We start from the raw sequence: 20393 nt of genomic DNA, 5'->3' as shown, positions 1-20393 counted from the left end.
TGAACTCTCCGCCACTCTTTTTAATCGCCATTTTTTTTATTATTACACAACGTTTGTAAGGAAATGCAACCATTACACCATGTTCCACATGAAATACTTAAAGTATGTAAAAATAATTTTTTGTGATATTTAAATAAACTTTATTTAACTAGATAAAACTTTCAATGTATTAAATACCTTTTTTTCTATTGTTAGTGTCGGTTTTTCTAAAAACTTAGGCGAAAGATAAAATTATTAAAAAGATTTATATCTTGTTACGTCAAAGAAGTATATCTTCTAACACATATTTTTTTTATTGCCGAGACTAATAATGAACAGAGGATAATGGTAATCATAGCGAATTCAGTCTATCGATGACTACGAATGTAAGCAATTAAAACTTTTATTAATAGATCACATGGCTAATTAACACCAAGTAGGTATATAATTCATTGTCAAGGATATTCTTAATTATCTTTTGTTTATAAACACATAAAAGAAATAATATTAATAATAAATATTTCCGCCATTTTAAGTATTAGTTGACTGGGTTTAAGTGTCATTACAGTGACAACTGACAGCCGAGTTGCATCACGAATATCTCTAGAGATGGTAATTATAATAAATACCTATTACTTGTCTCTCACGATGTCTTTCTAACATAATTTCGGCCTTAAAATGAATTAAAACTCAACTTTAATCATATTTTACTGAATTATAAATAAATAAATTACGTATTTTCTTTAGTAAATGAAAGCCATGTGAAAATGCAATGATGGGCAAGTTTTTCCGTGCTATTTTCCATATTTGTGATGTACGTACTAACTCGTTTTGAGTGGGAATTGTAGGCGTGGAGGAAGCTAAATGGAAATCCGATAGGAAATGTACTTAACGCAAAATATCAACGTCATTGTGTACTATCAACAAAATATCATTATTTAATATTCGTAATTTCATTCTGTTACAATAATTATTTTGGGTTATAATTTTTTTGTTAAATTTATTCATTATCTCTGTGTTGATCATATGTCTTCTACCTTGTTATTAGATAATCTTATATTATAAAGAAGAAAGATTTGATTTATCGAGGCTACAAAACTTAAGGACAATTGGAATATTCTTTCGTTAAGATTCCGTATGTAATGGCGGTGATAAATACCACGAAAATTTCAAAATCGCGTATACTGCGGAAGATATTGACAATAGCGCAAAGTGATGTACTGCAGTTTTATAGAAGATAATAATAATTATAATAATAATAATAATGTATTGCAATAATTTGGTACGAAAAGGTGGTACAATAGTAAGTTCGTATATTCTGCTACACACTATGGCGCGCAAATTTGTCTTTAAAGGAGTTTTACATTATTAGTCATATTAAAATTGGTAAATTCTTATATTATATTAAATTTATATCAACAACAGTGTGTCACGCAAATAATCATTTATTGAATAATATTTTTTTTCCAAAATTCGATTCGATTTTTAATGACTAGTCGGAAGATCTTTTCATCGGACATCAATGTCTACAAAAATCAAACAAAATATTTAAGACAATTTGGCGAGATAATCTTAAGGCCATATAACATCGTGCTACCAAATAAATGCGGGTGGAACTATAGAGCATATTATTATATATTTATAGGTTTTAGTATAGAAATTGTAGTACTCCCTGTAATTATTTTTGTGTTATTTTAGTTATGCAGTTTACTTTTAGTAGCTATTTTTTTTAATTTTTCTTTAGTATGGCGGTCAGTAACGCGTGTTACTAAAACTGTTGCGTAATAATTTATATGTATGTTTAAGGTAACGAAGTGTTAAATAAACAAAATCACTATTTAATAAATGTTTCATGCTCATTCATAGCCACATTAATAGATATAAAAAAAACAATTGGCGCTACAACTGAGGTTTTTGTATCTGTTTCATGATCTGTGCCCGTTGACAGTAGTCTATTGAAATGTTGCCATATTAACGCGATCTATTTCCGTGATGTTGGTATCTGCAATATTCGGTGTTGCCAGTTTCGTTCGTGTGACAATGACATATATATAACGGGGACCGTAAATTCCCGGGTTAAAAAGCCTATGCGCTATTCCAGACGATCAATCTCTTCGCCTCCAGATCCGTTGTGGCGTGATTGAGTAACGAAAATTTAAAGGCATGTCTTTCCTAAAGTTTTGGTGGTAATTAGGTTATTGTTAAGTGTATAATAGGGAAAAACATTGTCAATCTCTAAATTGTAATTGCTTTACGAAGTGTTGGCATAGTGGCTCGAGACTGCGTCTCTCTGAGATCTTAGGTTCAATCCCCGTCTATGCACCAATGGACTTTCCTTCTATGTGCGCATTAAACATTTGCTCGAACCGTGATGAAAAACAACGTGAAGAAACCGGTTTGCCTTAGACATAAAGAGTCGACGGCGTGTGTCAGATACAGTAGGCTGATCATAGACTATTAGATTGACAAATGATTATAAATCTAAGGCCCTGACCTAAAAAGGTTGAGCACCACTGATTTTTTATTTTTTTATAAAGTAAAAGATAAGTTTAGTTTTTTAGATTTTCAATATTTGTATGGCCCCTTCTAAATTATTCTAGTGCTATTACGTCATCTCTATATGCCATTTGTCAGTTATTTGTAGTGAAACTATAAACAGTGTTTATTTCATTGAACCTAACCTTAGGAAAGCAATCGCCGAACGTTCGAAAGATCGAAAGTTCTCTCAATATCTGTAGCAATTTTGCGAGTCACACTCTTTATTAAGAGCGTTTCAAATTTACAGAGTAAGCTCACTGGTTAAATTTTTTTATACAGCAGGGTAACGTACGGAAGGAAGTTCAAATGATGTTAAGTGATACCGCTGCCCATGGACACTCTCAATACCAGAGGGCTCGCGAGTGCTTTGCTGGCTTTAAGAATGTATACGCTCTATAAAGGACCCTAAGTCGAATGACTCTACGCTCAGTTGTGGAACGACGGACGTCGAGGTGATATGGATGGTATTTTGTATTCTGCCTTAACGTCCGATGATGAAACTCAGTTGCAGGTATTAATCGGAACAACTCCTTTGAACTCTCTGCATGGTAAATGCGGTAGAAGATGCAGAGAGACACATGTCTACGCAACGCCAAGGGAACAAGCTGCTCGGAAAGAGATTGGTCGTCGAAGACTCAAATCGCTCTTCGTTCAAATTATATGATTAAATGAGTTTTGAAAAATACTTTACTTTGCTGACGGTACATATAATGCCATACGTCGTATTAAATATTTATATTAAGGAAGCTTTAGCTAAGATAAAAATATTTGTAGCCATGCTGCACAAGGTGATTTTCTAAAAAAAAAATTGTGTTTAGTGCACACATTTTTTTGTACACACGTAAGAAGTGAAATTTCTTTATGACCTTATTTTTTTCAAAAAAATATCTACTATATGCAACTTTACAGAAATTAAATAAAACCTTTATTATCATAGACATGAATACAAATAATACAATTATTTCATGTTACCTTATTACTACTAAGATTATTACAAATGTTTATTACTTGTAATGGAGTTACTACTATGTAGCATTGTTAGCGATATTATATATTTTCGAATCTCTTCGAATCAACCGTGGTAGGGACAAGAAAAAGACGGTACTTAACGGAAAAATGCGACGGTAATTTTTTTCCCAACGCCGATAAAGAAGTTTCACTTCAAAAACCATTTTTTTAATTATTTGCATCTAAATACAAGTTATTTGGCCATTTCTACACCAAATCAAAACAAGTATGGCAACACATCCTTAATGCTTAATATGTTTAGATTTGTTCAAGACTTTTACGATTTGTTTAACTTTAAACTACATTCAATTCATTTATTTAAGCATTATAAACTTTTTATAATAACCCAGTAATAGAATGTTACACATATCTTGCGGCACTTTCAATTATATTTCTTGCTTTTTAAATTGAAAAAATGTTTCATCATGTTTTGTCTATGTATTTAATTGGACTACAAGTTAGACTTCCTGTTATTACATATATATATTATAGGGAAAAAGAAACCTCTGCATTTCGTTTGCATTAGCAGAGAGCAGATAGGGAATAAAAAAGGAGAATAATAAAATAAAATACAGCCTCATCATAGAGTAAAACCTTTAAAAAATATAAGTGATATTGATTTTTAAACGTCAGTCACGTGACACGAATCTGTCACAGATAAGTCGAAAACAGAATATTTCTAATCCTAATAGTATCTTAAGAGTTAATTTCGTCGAGGTAAAGAAATAATATATATTTATTCGTGTACTTTATGAATGATAATTAAGACGTAAAAACCTTTGTTTACGTTACTGGCATGGTGTATCGTAGGGACGCCATTTTGTCTATAGACCCGTTTTGGCGGGTTCTAGATTTTTCCGAATTAAATATATTATTTTATAGGTTCTATAGTAAATAATAATAATCTGAAATGATTAATCAAATAGCTCATTGTAAAAATCTAAAATATATAAATACTGTATAGTATATATAATAAGTTGTAGGGAATAATTTATTGGCCGCCCATGTACTTGAAGTTGTGAATTATAAATTGTTTTCTTGTGAAATATTGTATTATATTTTGTAAGGCTTTGGCTAACGCCCTCAAATATGGTAATAGGAAAACAATTTATGTGGTTAATTTTATTTTAATACTATCGATTCATAAACATACCTCATTCTTAGTAAATGTGTTGTCACCATGCGCGGTAGATATTTCAAAAACGGCCGGTACCCTTGCGGGGATCAGCCGGGTGGGCTCTCCCCCGCCCCCCACCGGTCCTGCCATCACGTCGACTTCCCACGGAGACCCTGGACAAATGACAATATTAATAAAATAACGTTTGTGTCTCTCTAGACGCTTGAATCTGAACCTAAGGTTAATCAAGGTTTATCTCTTCATATGTCAATTAATAGGTAACTAATATTGATTTTATTAGTAAGAACAAAACACTGAAACAATCTAGACAAAAACTTCAATGGTATGAACAGCTAAGGAGGCCATTAACTTCTGGAGTTTAGTCACTAGAACCAGTCAGTTTAGAGACTGCTCGAGGATTCTCTCTATAGGTTGGAGCAAAGAGGATCTTTCTTCCACCCCATGATCAAATATCGAATTCCAGTGTAAGTTTGAGCATGGCAGACTTATGTCTTTTTTAAATATATTTGAAGTATGTATATGTGTACCCTCTTTACGACTCTGGGTTGTCAATAAAGCAATATAATATTAATTCAAAATACTATACAAAACCTAGTACACTTAATGAAATCATTTTTCTTTATATGCGGTTGGGTTTCGGCAGCACATCATTACAGCCTAATCAATAAATAAACTAGTGCTACAACATTTAATGTCTGTTTCGTGATCATTTGTTTATTTCTAGTGGGTATTTGACGTGAAACTTCTTTATAGGCATTTGAAAAAAAACTAGTCACATTTTTCGGTTACGCGTCACATTTTTCCGTTACGCGCCATCTTTTTTTTGTGCCTACCACCGTTAATTCGAAGCCATTAATAACAAAAATATATAATAACGATAACAATGATAGGAATAACTCTATTACAAATAATGAAACTTTGTAATAATCTTAGTAGTAATTAGGTAAAATGAAATAATTGTATTATTTGTATTCATGTCTATGATAATAAAAGCCTTGCGTTAAACTTTATCTAATTTAACTTTATTTAACCTATTTCTGTAAAGTTGCATAGAGTAGATCATTTTTCGAAAAATAGGTTATAAAGAAGTTTCACTTCTTACGTGTGTACTACACGCACACATTTTATTTTTACTAGGTTTCGCCACGTTATTCTTGTATTATATAGAATATAGTGTAACATTGCCATTGTTAAATGTTATTCATACATATAGTTACACAATATAGACAGAAAATCCATTGGTGCCAATTCTCGATCTTAGGGATGAGAGCTGCTGCAGCCGCTAGACTAACACTGTTTAGAAATAAGAACGAGTTTTACGCAAAGGAACTAGTAAGTGCTTAATGTTAGTCGAATCTTATTATTTTTTCTATAATAAGATTAATTTTTACTAAAAGAAAACAGTTCAAAGACCTTAAGAAGAAAAGCTTGAAGCTTAAAAGAAGCTTAACACAACGTGATAAAATTCATTTTACGATAATACCGAGTTATACGAAGCAAAACAAAGGGGCGATCAATCATTAGAAAATAACGAAAGCTTACAATAAAATTAAGAATCTTTTCTAAAATAATATCATATAATGACTTTCAGCTAATTATAGAAAGAAAATATATTTCATTTTTTACTAAACGCGTATTTATTTAAAATAAATTCTTTACTTATAATGTTTTTTTATAGCAAAGAAATTGCAAGGTAAATTTTATAAATACGTTTAATAATTTATATAAAAAATTAGAGTACTTACGTACGCAATTGACTAATCAGATTTTTATGAATTTATGTGAGTTATATTTCTAATAATAAACTTTGTATTATTTCACGGATTTTTAGGAATATCGGAAAAACATATAAATCGAAAATCTTGACACATTTCTTAGGCGGTCAGTCTGTGACATTTTGGCGGCTAAAATTGGTACTACCGTCGCCATTTTGAAATGTCAGCCTGACATTGTCAATTTTACTATCTAACAACAATACTAAAATACAGCTAATATTTATCTATTTTTATTCCTTGCAATATTATTTGCAATGTTTTAAATATCGAACGATTCTGATTGCTAGGTATCTTAATAGATATTATAGTAATAGTACATGTAACACAAACTATCATATCAGTTGTTCTTAAGTCTGTGTCACATTAAGCCTAGAACTGTATTTCTGGATACTAGTATATATATAAAGACATTTCAATAAATTATTAAGTTAGCCTGCATGACTTCAAATTATTCCCCTTATAATGTTTAATTTTTATTTATTGGCAATACTATTATACATGACGTAAAGTAAGTAACCTACATTCTACTTCAGCGTCGTTGCTCTGTAACAGCGATTATAACGTTTTTGTTTACAATAACCATAAAAAAACTTACAAATTCCATTTTTTTAAAATAAAATATTAACCTCTAATTTACCTGTGGTGAAATTCCTAGAACACTCACATTTTCAAATTTGATGTCTTTCGTGTAACTACTATATTTTTTTACGTTTCTTGTATTTGTCTGTCATGTTGATAAATACATAAATACAAATAAAATGTGTTTATTCAATTGACAACAATTAAAGTCAAATTTAATTTATTCATATAGGTAACGCAATGTACACTTATGAACGACAAAAAATTATATATATATGCGTCAAATTTGATAGATTTAATGCCAGTTCTCAAATCAAGGGCGTAGAAGAACAATAAACTCTCCTCCACTCTTTTTAATCGCAATTTTTTTGTTATTAATAATGTGTTAGATTTGGGAATCCTTTAAAGTAAAAAAAAATATCTGTGTCCCTGGTACTGCTTCCAAGCTCTTCCATAACAAACAAATATTCATAAAAGTCTATCATTATTCGCTCTGTCAAATTGTTTTACCAATGTGATGTAAAAGATGAATTTAACGGTTAATTAGATATACAATTTAGAACGGTTTAACACGTCGTAGTTAAAACCTGATCAGTTTACATGCATTTAACATTACCGTTAAAACAACGCTTCAAAGTCCTTACTAATTAGCAACGTTCCAAGCTTACTGTCACTAAAATTTAACCAAGAATTTAACTAAATCATTTGTACAAATGTTACACGCATTGTTACTATATGTTCGAAGCATTATATACGACGCATCTTCGGGTCATAAATAATATTTATCTATCGGTCTCGTTCGCACTTACAGATCTTATCGACAGGTGTAGTGATGGGCGTAAGAATTGTAGAGGTACATATCGATAAAGAGGTAGGGACGTAGGGATAATTTTTCGCTATGTGAAAATAAAAGTTTTTAATTTGTAAGATAAATGTCGGCATTTAATTTCTTCGAAACCACGTAAGAGAATAAATTCTCTATTGTGCGTATTGCGTAACGAAGCGTAAGTAACGTAATCAGTGTTATAACAAAAAATCTTATATTTATAGAAAAACAACAATTCCAACTCGTAACGACCAATCAGGAATCAGAGTGCGTGCGCAGGTAGCTGAATATCGATAACGGTTTGCATTGCGTGCACATTCCCACTGCTAGTGACATTTATTGCCCGACGACTCGGTTTAAAATGCGTGGACTATATATTTAAAAGGGATAACGATTGTACTTTCGTACATTTTTATTTATTTATTAAAGCGTACCACGTCATACATTGTACTTAATCTACTGCATATTTTATATAATCTTTCATCTAAAATATATGACAATTGAAGTAAACATAAGTGTTTCAAAAAATAAATTAAAAAATAAAACGTATAATAAAAAAAATCATCAGCAAAACAGCGAATTAGGTTCGAGATAGGTTCCCAACAATGCTCTAAAGCCGATTAGACCAATCCCGAATATATCTAGCTCCGGATAAGCACTGTTCAATCCGTTCAAATCGCGATGAATTCGAAAGAGAGGCGCTTGGACTCATACGTTGGTTTTTGTAGGAGGAATTTGGAAGATATTTCTGATTTTAGACCTAGGTAATGAGTACGGGACGACAATGATTATAAAGTCATAACTCAACAACTACTTTTGTAATAGGAGGTAAAAAAGCAGGACGGCGAAGTACTCGCCGCCTCCTCGGACTCCTATAACGCTATGAAGTTCACCGGCATGAGTCAAGCTGAAGTCGTATTTCGCAGGTAGCTTTTGGAGCCAATGGATAGATAATGCGGGGACTCCTCTCTACAGCACCCAAAAGAAAGGTCTCCAGTTCATCCTGCCTGTTTATACTTCTGCAGCCAAAACTATAACGATCACAGAACGCCCGGAAAGTCACACATCGGATGATGGAGCGTGCAATGCTTAGCATGTCTGTTCGCGATCTCATAAGAAATGAGGCCAGCGAAAAGGTGGAAAGACCAGATGTGACATCTAAGTGGTGGTGGTGGCAGATCAGGATGGATCCGCAGTTTTGAATGGAGCCCTCAGCAGAACAAAAGATCGCGCGGCGGCTTACCGACTAGATGGACTGATGATATTAATAAGGTTGGCTTCCAGTGGATGCAGAGAGGCCAGTGCAAGACGTTCTGGTGGAAGATAGAAAAGGACTATATCCAGAAATGGAGTAAAGAGCTCATGATGATGATGATTTCCAGAATTAGAAACCAAATGTCCAGCTGTGCGAAGATATGCCATGTTTAATTAATTAACAAAGTGGAATGTCATTTGCGCAAAAATATTATGGAAACGATTAACATGCTTCCGTTAAGCGGATTAATTGCGTAATCTATGATTGATTTGTTCCGTTAAAAGTATAAAATTGTGTTTAGATTAATATTACAAAACTCGGTTATACGGTTTTAGATTTTGTAAAGCTTTCGTTTTTGTTGGACTCAATCGAGATTCTAATTTAGTTTTTAATTGGTTTGACTTACATTTAATTTAAAAAAATAATTGTAGAAATTAATATTGAAATTAATAATTTTATTCAAAAATTTCTTAACGTTATAATTACAATTAAGTAGTATTCAGTTATGTTTTAGTGATAATGATACCAGTTTTCGAATTTATTTCATACAAATCTTGCTCTTTATAATATTAGTTATCTATGGCATTTTTCGTAAGTTTTCTAACATATAAGTATACCTATATAATAATAATTATTTATTTGCCTGAATAAGCTACTTACTTCAATGCCACAGGGATACATATGGGTACTCCTAAGCAGACGCTGATGGCAATTCGAAGTGATTCAGGGTCCAAAAGGGACCAGTGCCAGTGTTTGTAAATTAAATTGCTTAAGTCAAATTCACATTTTACATGTTGCTTTTTTGTGGTTTGCCAACGTCATATTGTCAGTTTGAAGTGATTCGTTTCGACTTTCAGAGTGGCAGACAGTGGAATCAAATATAAATAAACAGTCAACAGGCTAGGCAATTATGAAACGTCATCGATCCAAGTCATTTGTCTAGCTGTTTAATCAACTGGCTGAACAGCTTTCAGAACGTTAGTTAAATGGCTAGGCTGTTAATTGAACGGTTGATGAAGCTAGTTGGCTGCGACATATACATCACATTTCTAGTGTAGTAGACTGGCGGCTCCCTCGCTATTTTTTAAGGAATATGATGTCCAGGAAGTGGGAGTACAAATCCATCTAAATTATACTAATAATAAATACATTAACAACGACCTACATTTAAACAAAATCGAGCATGGGTGGTCTATATAAAATATTTATATAACATATTAAATAATACGTTATAACGTTGCAGTGCACAGTACTATCCGGTTTCTTACTTCACATTAGTTCTTCCTGGTATGGCAGGAAAAGTATTTATGGAAATTCTAGTTTTCTAAAGCATTTGCTTATAGGCATTGCTTTCTATAACAGTTTGAAAGTTATGAAGGTAAAATCTTAAGGGGTAAATAATAGTGCCAGGATTATTCCCTATGTGTATATGGTTACAATAATAATCCAGTGGCGCGGCCTATAACTTGTAAACGCCTCAGATGTCACCTCTTCTGGTAATCAGCCTTCTGTGCCTGTGGTTTTCTTACAATGTTTACCTTCACAGTGTTAAGTCTTAAGCACAAGACAATACCTAAAGTCGAACTAAGGCTTCACGGGTGTATTCCAATGGACATTCTGCCATCCAACAGTCACTCTTACGGTGAAGGAAAACATTTCGAAATCCGGCATGATTCAGACTAATCATCTAGTTATCTATGAGCTAAAAATGATCAAAGGAACAGATAAAATCAAGATATAGAGTTGTAGTGCCACTGGATCATTATGACAACGTCATGCATGTTGACAATCATTTGACAGTTCAACAATAGAGTTTCGAGCTTTATGTTCTAGTTGTCAAGAACAGTTGACAACTGAGATATGAAAAATGCAAGTGTCAAGCAGAATATAATATTTATAAATATCGTATAGATACCGGCAAACATCTATATATCATATGAGCAAATGTCCTTGCCTGCGCAGAGGCGATTTTTACGTATTCACTTAGAGTAACGCGTCGATCGCGTGATTGGTAAATCAGTTGACGTTTGTGTTCCGCGCTGTTTACGATGCTCTAACTTCCCCCCACTTCCTTTTTAATGCTCAAGGAGTTTGTATCTTTATAATAGAAAAAACCCTATCATTGCCACTGACTGGTACAGATGACGGAAGTGCTTTCAGTTATGTATAAACTTCCTACTTATTTATTTAAGCTAAAATCTGACAAAGATCGATTGTACGATGTATTATAGGAAATAAAAGAATATACTAAATAAAAAATACAGCTTTAAGAAAAGCAACTAAGGCAACAGATGTTACAATAAAAATAAATAGACTCAAGTGGAAAATGGGTGGGGCACATGGCAAGAGGAACAGAAAAGTACTAAACTGGTGTTCAAAAAAGAGGATGACAACAAGATTTATTTATTTATTTATTTATTGTATAAATGTTCTTAATATAAAGGAAGTTGGTGTGGTGGAAACACAAACTGTACACAGTTTTTCTATCCACCAGGACGTCGAACATATTTAAATCATTAACATATATATATATACTAAGGCCAGTGACATATAAACTGTAAATTTATAACAATCAAACCATTTGGCAAAAAAGACCACATATATACCTAAAAGAAGATTGAAATAGAAACGTATTTAAATGTAAGAGGATTTGAATTAAAAGGCTATTGCTATTATTATATAATTTAATTAACGAAAGCTTACATTGCATTTTTTAAATTGGCTTAAGTGGGTACCACACAGTAAAATTGTTATAAATTTTAATGGTGATACAGAGGACGATAAAGGTTATTCACGACATAATAAAATTAAAATATTTATACGGCTAAATACATATTGATATATTTTACAAGAGTCTACCAACTTAACGTTTTGTTTATTTTTTATTTATTTTTGAACACTTCGTTACACTACAATATAAAAAAAAGAAATTGAACATAATTAAATCAAAAGGAGGGCAACTGGCGGCCTTATCGCTTTCGAGCGATCTCTTCCAGGCAACCACTGTGAGTAAAGAAAGAAAAAATGTATTAAATTACATAAGATAGGCCAAGTAGTGCAAAAATACATGTTATACACAGTTATTAAGACAAAACTAATCATGCTCTTAATGAAGTTCAAGTTTTTATGTAGTTTTAGTTATTACTTTTTTAGTTATAATTTTAATATTTTATTTTGTGGTTGCTTGTTTTTTCCTTGCTTATATGCCAATATGTATGTATCTGTGTAAAATTAGTGTCGTCATATTTTCTTGTATAATTGTATGCGTACGCTTTGTTTTAGAACGTATAAATAAATATATTTAATATTATAAACCATACATTGTGTATTGCGACAGTGTAGCATACAATTGTTAGCGATCGTTTTCCCGAGCGTAATTAAATGTAATCAGTAGATAACATTATTTATTACAAATATAATGTTACATTTATATTGATTTCTAATGTAAAGCATATACTATATTTTCATTTTGTTGAAGAGGCATTTCATATTATCATGTAACGCGACACGCATACATTCGTTATATTAAAATTGTTATAATTATTTTCAAATGGTTAATTGTATGATATTAAATTACTTTTAAGAAAATTGTATCCATTTTCTTTTTCCTCATAAGGGTCGTTCTTCCCGCGGGTAATAGTTACTGATTATATTTATGTTTTAACACACTCCTTAACTACGTAACCGCAACATATGAGATACACCTAAACCGGTGATAGTATATAGTAGTTGTAGTGGGTTAACTCGAGAATTTTTGTGTTTATGAAAAAAAATTTGTAATAACTGACCGCGGCTAATTAACATACATTTAAAATTTATCAAAATTATGATCGAAAAATGGGATATTCAGAATAGTCATAACAATTACAACATCACTTTATAAATAAAAATTTGACCGAAAATTGTAAAAGATTCTTTGCTAATTTTTATAGACACAATAGGTAAACAGCCTTCTGCAGATACGTGTTGATTTGACTTTGTCCGACTGGACAAGTATATTGTACATAGTATTGTCTTTTGTTAACATAGCTTTTACACATTACTAATACACTTTTTAAACGGATTGAAGCTATGTATTGGAAGCTATGTGGTCACGGTGACCACGCACGCTGTAAAGCACGCGAAACGTCGTAAAAAAATTAAAATTAAAAATTATGTAAATAATTATAGGTATAGGTTTTTAATAATAATACATAGCTTCAATCCGTTTAAAAAGTGTTTTCTTAAGTATATTGTACTTTGAATACCTCATTCCTATAAAACAATAAACTAACCACGACGCGGCGAAAAGTATTAAACTTTTCAATTATTATTATAAAAAACTATTAATCTATAATAATATATCTCTATATTTGCTGCAAATCCGAATCATTTGTCACCTGACTGGTGAACGGATGGAGCAGCTTTGACCATACACAACAATAGCATGTTGACAACTTCCTCTAGATTCTTCGAAGATTTTTAACAGCGTTAATCCAATGAGACGAAAGAATTGTGAAAAGAGTACGATAATTAAGATTTAATGAATAAGTATAAAATTAAAAGTAGCTAAATCTTTATAAAAAGCCATTCCAGGTACTTCCTAAACGTGATTGACTTCTCTGGTGTTGCGGGTGGCGAAAAAACTTAACTTCAAATGTCCAACCCGTTGCTACCTTTTCATAAAAGAAGTAAAATGATTTTAACGAATTTTTTATTAATGTTTTGCATGTACATTATGACCGTTTTCAACCTGTCTTTTATGGGGCTTTTGCAGTTACGACCGAGTAGCCCAGATACCACAACGGCACTTCTTCAGTCAGAGTTGTACATTCTGAATCTTGAGCGACTATTTATGCAGGCATGCGTTTGCATGTAATGTATATTTATTGAACCTAATTAAAACACACTCGCTAACAATATCTTTAAAGAGAAAACTATCTATTTGTGTTCGAAAAAAAACCGGTATTGATGTCTAAAAAGGCTCACCGTCTATTAAACGAAAGAATTAGAAAATAATGCGAAAATATCCAGCCCTGCGAAGCCGCAGGAATAAGAGTAGTTCAATAATAGTTGTTTCTCTAAGGTCAATTATTTGACCTCATTTCAGTATTCACTTTAGTAGATTAGCTATGGAGCCACAAAACGTAATAGAAGTTTCACTATTGTTTAACGCCAGTCGGCGGAAACAATTCAGTCGGATTGTTTGCATGTCGTACACAATGAATACTGGAATGTGAGAGAGATTGAAACGTCCGCATTTATCTTAGAACACAACAACGAGCCATGGAAATCTTAAAAGGTTGAATAAGAAATGTTTACTATGAAACCTTTACCTAAACAAATGAATAAACGATGCTTGGTTTGATGTTTCATGCGAATGTTTCCCTCTCTGTGTGAATTACGCTAGCTTGGAATTGTGCAATGACATTGACAGATGACAGTTGATTGAAATAACTACAAGAGATAATGTGAAGTATTGGTATATGTCATCATATGTCATATTGGCGGGTTGTATAATAAAAAAGTAGATTTGTTCTTTAATAAAGTTTATCTAATTAATCAAAGTACCATTGCTATCTATGAACGTCTGTCATCTTAAAGTTAATTGATACCTTTACTAAAAAAATGCATTCGGACGAATTACATCTTTGAAGGCAGTTTCGACTTCCTTATCAGAGTTCTATTAAATAATTAAAGAGTAGGTATTTGTCAAAGTGTCTAGTAAGACACTTTGACTCCAAAACGCCAATTTCTTATGTAAGGACCTAATACGAAGTTCTCTTCTGTTCGTGTCGTACTAAGAAAGAAATAACTTACGTTAAACAGTAAGAATGTAGCATTTTAATAGTCACAGAATTATCGAAAGTTTCAATAGTTTTTTAGTTATTCCCAACATACATACATCTTTACTTTATAATAATATAAGTACAGTTTAGAACGGTCGAACATTTATATCAAATTTTAATTATTTATTACAATTTCCAAAGTTTTAAGATATTCCAAATCTTTTACAAGTTTTAACATATTAGCTGAAGTCTAAACTTAATTAACTTAAGTTAATTACGGAACTAAACTTGGTAAGTTACCTATGTAGGTAACATTATACAGTTATTTTTAACTAGAATCTGCCGCAATGCAGTTTAGACTTGTACAAGCGTTGGAATAAAGGAAAAGTATTTTATTTATAGACTATGTAGGTGATTCCCGGGTTCGGGTCTTTGACTTTGAGATATTTATTTTTAGTAATGTCTTTTAGTGGTTAATGCATGCCATTCACAAATCTGAAAGCCGTGGCTTCGAAATCCAGTTTCGCACCACAACAATAAATAAGTCCCTACATAGTCACTGAGTACTTGCTCAAGGAAAATATTGTAAGGAAACTGGCATAGGTTTCTAGCGATTTGTATATAAAACAATGTTTATATTATACTAGCAGACCCGGTAAACGTCGGTTTTCCATTATATTATTTATAAATATAACTATTTACTATAATAAAAATAGGTGTTATGTGTATTTTTGTACAATGTATCATAAAAATAAAAACAAAAAAAATTGTCTAAAAAATAAAAAAATCAACTTGGGGTGGACACCCTTTGGCACTTAGGGGTTTGAAATACAGATAATAGTCGATTCTCAGACTTATTGAATATGCATAAAAAATAAGAGTAGGTCGAGCCGTTTCGGAGGAGTATGGGAACGAACATTGTGACACGAGAATTTTATATATATTCTACATAAATATGGTGAAGGAAAGGTAGGTTAAAAAAAAAAACAATTAAACATCTAATAATTCCTTTCATTTGTTAAGTATTTATTTTTTATTTCATAACACGTGATCATTACGTTCTCTAGTTTCCGAAGCTGAATACTCAGTGCTAGACACAAACATATGTTAAAGTATGCTGATGGGACAGACTCACGATTCTCACAGGTCTCCCCAATCAACTGCGCTAAGCGAAACTCTACTGGACAAAGTGGAGAGATAACACTAACATGGCAGGTACGTTCAGCAACTTACTAGGTACTGCAACCTTCAGCAATTAAAAATACGACTGAGAAGATGTAAATGTAATGTAAACTTTTCTTTATACTTACTGGTAGTTTATATTTAAAAAGTTTACAAAGTGTAACTTGATCTATTCGTTCTCGATACATGATATTTGTTATTGAATACCTTCGATGTCTTTCTCACGATTATTGGAGCTGAACATTCACTTGCGAATACCTCCCGAAGTTTGGTCAGCATTGTCTCAAAAAGGGCAACAAACCATCTGCCGTATTATGAACACTAGTATAAGCAGAACCCCAAATGTACGAGTTCACCCTGGGACCTCCTACAGCCACGCTCTCTCCTGCTCACAACCTAGTGCTGCTGAAGTGAGGATGTCATCACAATTTACCAATTAGCGAGGTAACCTACATTAGACCGATTTTTTCTGGAAGCTCTAAAGTGTCTTCTCACTACCGGACCAGGTACAGCTGTTCAGGCAAGCAGTTAATCTCCTGCTTGCTTGAAAAGCGTAGCCATCCCAAGGAAACCTGGCGTCGTATAGTTGTAGATGAGGAGAAGAGAGCTGGAAAGCCATTGAGCGTGAAATACGAGGCTCAAAACAGAACAGGATGGAGTTTTGTGGACGACCTGGGGCCCATTTAAGTATATCTCCAGAAGCCGTTTTAAGGGTTCCCTAGGGAATAGCGCCTATTGAGTTTAGGGACAATTTTCCATTCTAATTGTCTGTCAGTTATTTTTGTGAGTATTCGTTTAGAATTGTAAAAAAAATATTATATTTATATATATTATGTTTAGTATATATTTACACAACTATAAATTATATATATAAAATAAAATGTGTTACGATTCCCTACGGTATTGCGGTAAATAGTTGAACACTTTCCATTAGACACAGATTCCGAATTCACACGTTTGTGGTACGTAAGCAAGTTAAACACCATTAAATTACGTGAAAAGAAAGTACCGGTTTTCATATGACATTCTTAAATATTTAACTTGTCGTTAAATTTGTTTAGAGATCTCTATTGTAGATCAACTCACGTACGCTGAAACAGTCGCCAATTTGGGAAAAGAAGCGTTGGCCACGGCCAAGATGGGCTTTATCACACCAAAAAATGTTCAAGGAACAATAGAAGGAAATAGGAGGCTCTTACGCGAGACCGGATTTACTTTTAAAATGTAATCGATGTCTGAGACAATTATAAATATATATTTTTATTTATTTATTTCCTAACTTCGTTGCATTAAAACATAAAAATTGAACATAATTTAATTAAAAGTAGCGCAACTGGAGGCTTTGTCGCTTTCGAGCGATCTCTTTCAGACAACTACTGTGAGATTCCTCTTTATTAAATTAGAAAACGTAAGCAAGAAGTGCAAAAATACATATTACGTATAGTTATTAAGACAAAACTAACAACAGGATAAAAACTAAACTAAAAAAGGATACATGAAAAATAAAAAGTTAAAAGTGCACATGAATCACGATAATTTAAGCTCAGTCTCACGTCAGTTAGTAAGAAAGTTAGGGATACGATGTGGACAGGTAATGTTTCTACAGAAGGATTTTAAAGGAAGATAGTTAAGCAACACTTACATTTTATTGGTACGGAAATTCTTCAATACTGTATAGCGATTTAGAAGTTGTGAATTTTATTGGTAGGCATAACTTGGACATGAGTAATATTTAAAAAGAATGAAAGCAGCTGGAAGACGCCTATATATCACGCTGATCACCAATCACATCTGACTTTAAGAAAAACACTTTTTGAACGGATTAAAGCTATGTATTATTTTTAAAACTTATAGTTATTTACATAATTCTAAATTTTAAATTTTTTCCGACGTTTCGCGTACTTTTCAGTGTGCGTGGTCACTGTGACTGAAGACGAAAGGTGTTATCTGCAGCTGTGATACTTTTGACATTTAACATATATTATTTTTAATACTTATAGTTATTTAAGTTTTAAAAATAATACATAGCTTTAATCCGTTCAAAAAGTGTTTTTCTTAATGTGTAAAAGCTATTTTAACAAAAGACTGACCACATCTGACTTATTAGATTATGTTAGGTTATGTAACTAAAACAAATGTTTTATATACTTTACTAGACAGAAATAAAGGCATAATAATATTTTATTGGTAAGGAATAAGTAATGAAGTGTGACGTGGGCAAACAAAATTGAAAATAATATTGACCTGTTGACTTGATCACATACAATTAGATAATTATAATTACTCGATTTAACATTTAATAAATTCACATTAAGTAATTTAGTTTTGTTAATAATATAATATTGCTAACTAAATAAAATTTTGTTAAATTAGTAATGACTAAACCTCTGCTATTTATAAATATCTACGAAAAGATCCGAGACTATTAGGTGATAACTGTTCTTGCCGTTTTACCTTGATACTACCTGCTGGAGATCTGGAGGTTGTTTAGTTTTACTAGTGCTTGCTCCAGGTCTAATATCGTATCTAGAATTTCATTTAAAATGAAAATACTCAGATATTGAATCAGATACGACCTGTTAACGGTCCCGGACTATTACCACCAGTAGTTAGTAAATACATAATGTATATATCCGTTAAAGTTTTATTTGCATTGATTTGTATCGATATTTTCTAATTCGACTTCCCGCGTGTATTTGTAGCTGGAAGATTTCTGTCGAAACTAGTTGAAATAATATTTGAATTAGATGATTATAGTCATCATAAAAGTGGAATGGGAATCCTGACCTGACCTAAGCTTGAACATAAAAATACTAATAAAACGTAAAAAAAAAGTTAACGTTTCCACGGTATATATGTTATATACGCTTACTTATCAGGTATTTTTATAAGTAAAGGGTGAACCGGTCTATAGAAAAGAGTTCAACGCACGGTTTGTTAATGTCCAATGAATCGAAACATTGAAGGACACATGTATTGAAACTAGTTCATACAATTTGAATACATCACGAATTTGAATGACGAAAACATTTTTTATTATACAAATCAACTGTACAACTATCCTATCCGGTTGTGATAACAATAATAAAAAAAAACTTTAGAAAAGGAATAGAACGTAATATTGGTCACAACTCGCACTGCGAACATTTACAATGGCCACGTACAACGTCTTTGTTAAGTGGGCCTGGTACTCTTGTTTATGCCCCTAGGGACCGACAATAAGATTCATTTCCGTAAATAGCCGATAACGTTCTTGCAGAACACTAGAATTACTAATAATACTTATAAGTCTTTAATAACTTAATTGAATGTTAACAATCGTTTGAAAATAAACTAAGTTTATACATTCAAGACATCATTGAGACGAGCAAGCTAAAACCTCAGCCTCATCACAGAACACTAAACTTGGTATAAGTTCTGTGGTTAAGAAATCAGTTGTTTGTTTGTGCTTGTTATGTCGAATTGAATTTAATAAACTAAATGGTAACTGTCTAAGTTCGAACGAGCAGTGTTTATTAAGTTAAATTATTCATCAATCACGACGAGCTTAAGAAAGTTGGTGCAAAAGATTGGGAGAAAATGCTCAAGACAGAGAGAGATAATGCCAATTGGAGACTTTATAAGATGTCCTTGAAAATAATGGATGTGTGTATTTGTAATTTTTAAAGGAATAAATGAAGCTTAGTTATTGTTCATTAATCAGTGTTTGGATTGTGTAAAATGAAATTTTTAATATAATTATAACTAATTATTTGATTAATAATACATGTCGTTTAAAGCTACTCGGGCGTATGGCAGACATATATTTGAAACCTTTTTTTTTTTTTTTTTTTAGTAAGATTTTTATATAACTTCTATTTGCAAAGGTTCAACTGCACGTCGTTAAAGTTGGGAATCGTATACGTAGCCACTGTTTACTGTTAATAATAATACATTATAATTCAGACAACAAAACACAAATTTTGTGAAAGACTTGAACAAGCTTCTGTATTCATCTTTAGAAACTGATCTACTGTAAAACTTATTGGACTTTCTATATTACGTATTCAATAATTAAAATTTCTCCGGTATGTATATTTACATAAGCTAATGTGATGTTAATCTTAAGAGGAATCATGGCTTTACGGATATGGTATATGATAGTATTTTGTTATATTTGACTAGATTATAGTTAAAGAAACGCTGTTCGTAAATTATCAATCTTTAAAAATCCCTTATTTAGATTTACGTAATAACAAGTAGTTTAAAGATATTCAAAAATAGAATCTAAATTCTACGTACGGTGGTTCGTGACACGGTGTTTTCAAATTTGGAACACGGAAACAAAAGCTATGCATGTAGGTAA

The 20393-nt window shown here is 32.0% G+C and overlaps 1 protein-coding gene across 3 annotated transcripts in view; it reads right to left on the bottom strand.

Moving 5' to 3' along the window:
* LOC123717678 (filamin-B) overlaps window positions 1-20393 on the bottom strand; it is a 136459-nt gene that overhangs the window by 46093 nt on the left and 69973 nt on the right. For all 3 annotated transcript variants that reach the window (XM_045673809.1, XM_045673812.1, XM_045673811.1), the window contains one exon: window positions 4679-4815. In XM_045673809.1, coding sequence (XP_045529765.1) covers window positions 4679-4815 — 137 coding nt within the window. The remainder of the gene's footprint in view (window positions 1-4678; window positions 4816-20393) is intronic.

This window comes from Pieris brassicae, chromosome 13 (assembly GCF_905147105.1).
Source record: "Pieris brassicae chromosome 13, ilPieBrab1.1, whole genome shotgun sequence".
Taxonomy (NCBI): Eukaryota; Metazoa; Arthropoda; class Insecta; order Lepidoptera; family Pieridae; genus Pieris; species Pieris brassicae.
The sequence above is the reverse complement of the archived record's forward strand: the minus strand, read 5'-3'. Positions and strand labels throughout refer to the sequence as shown.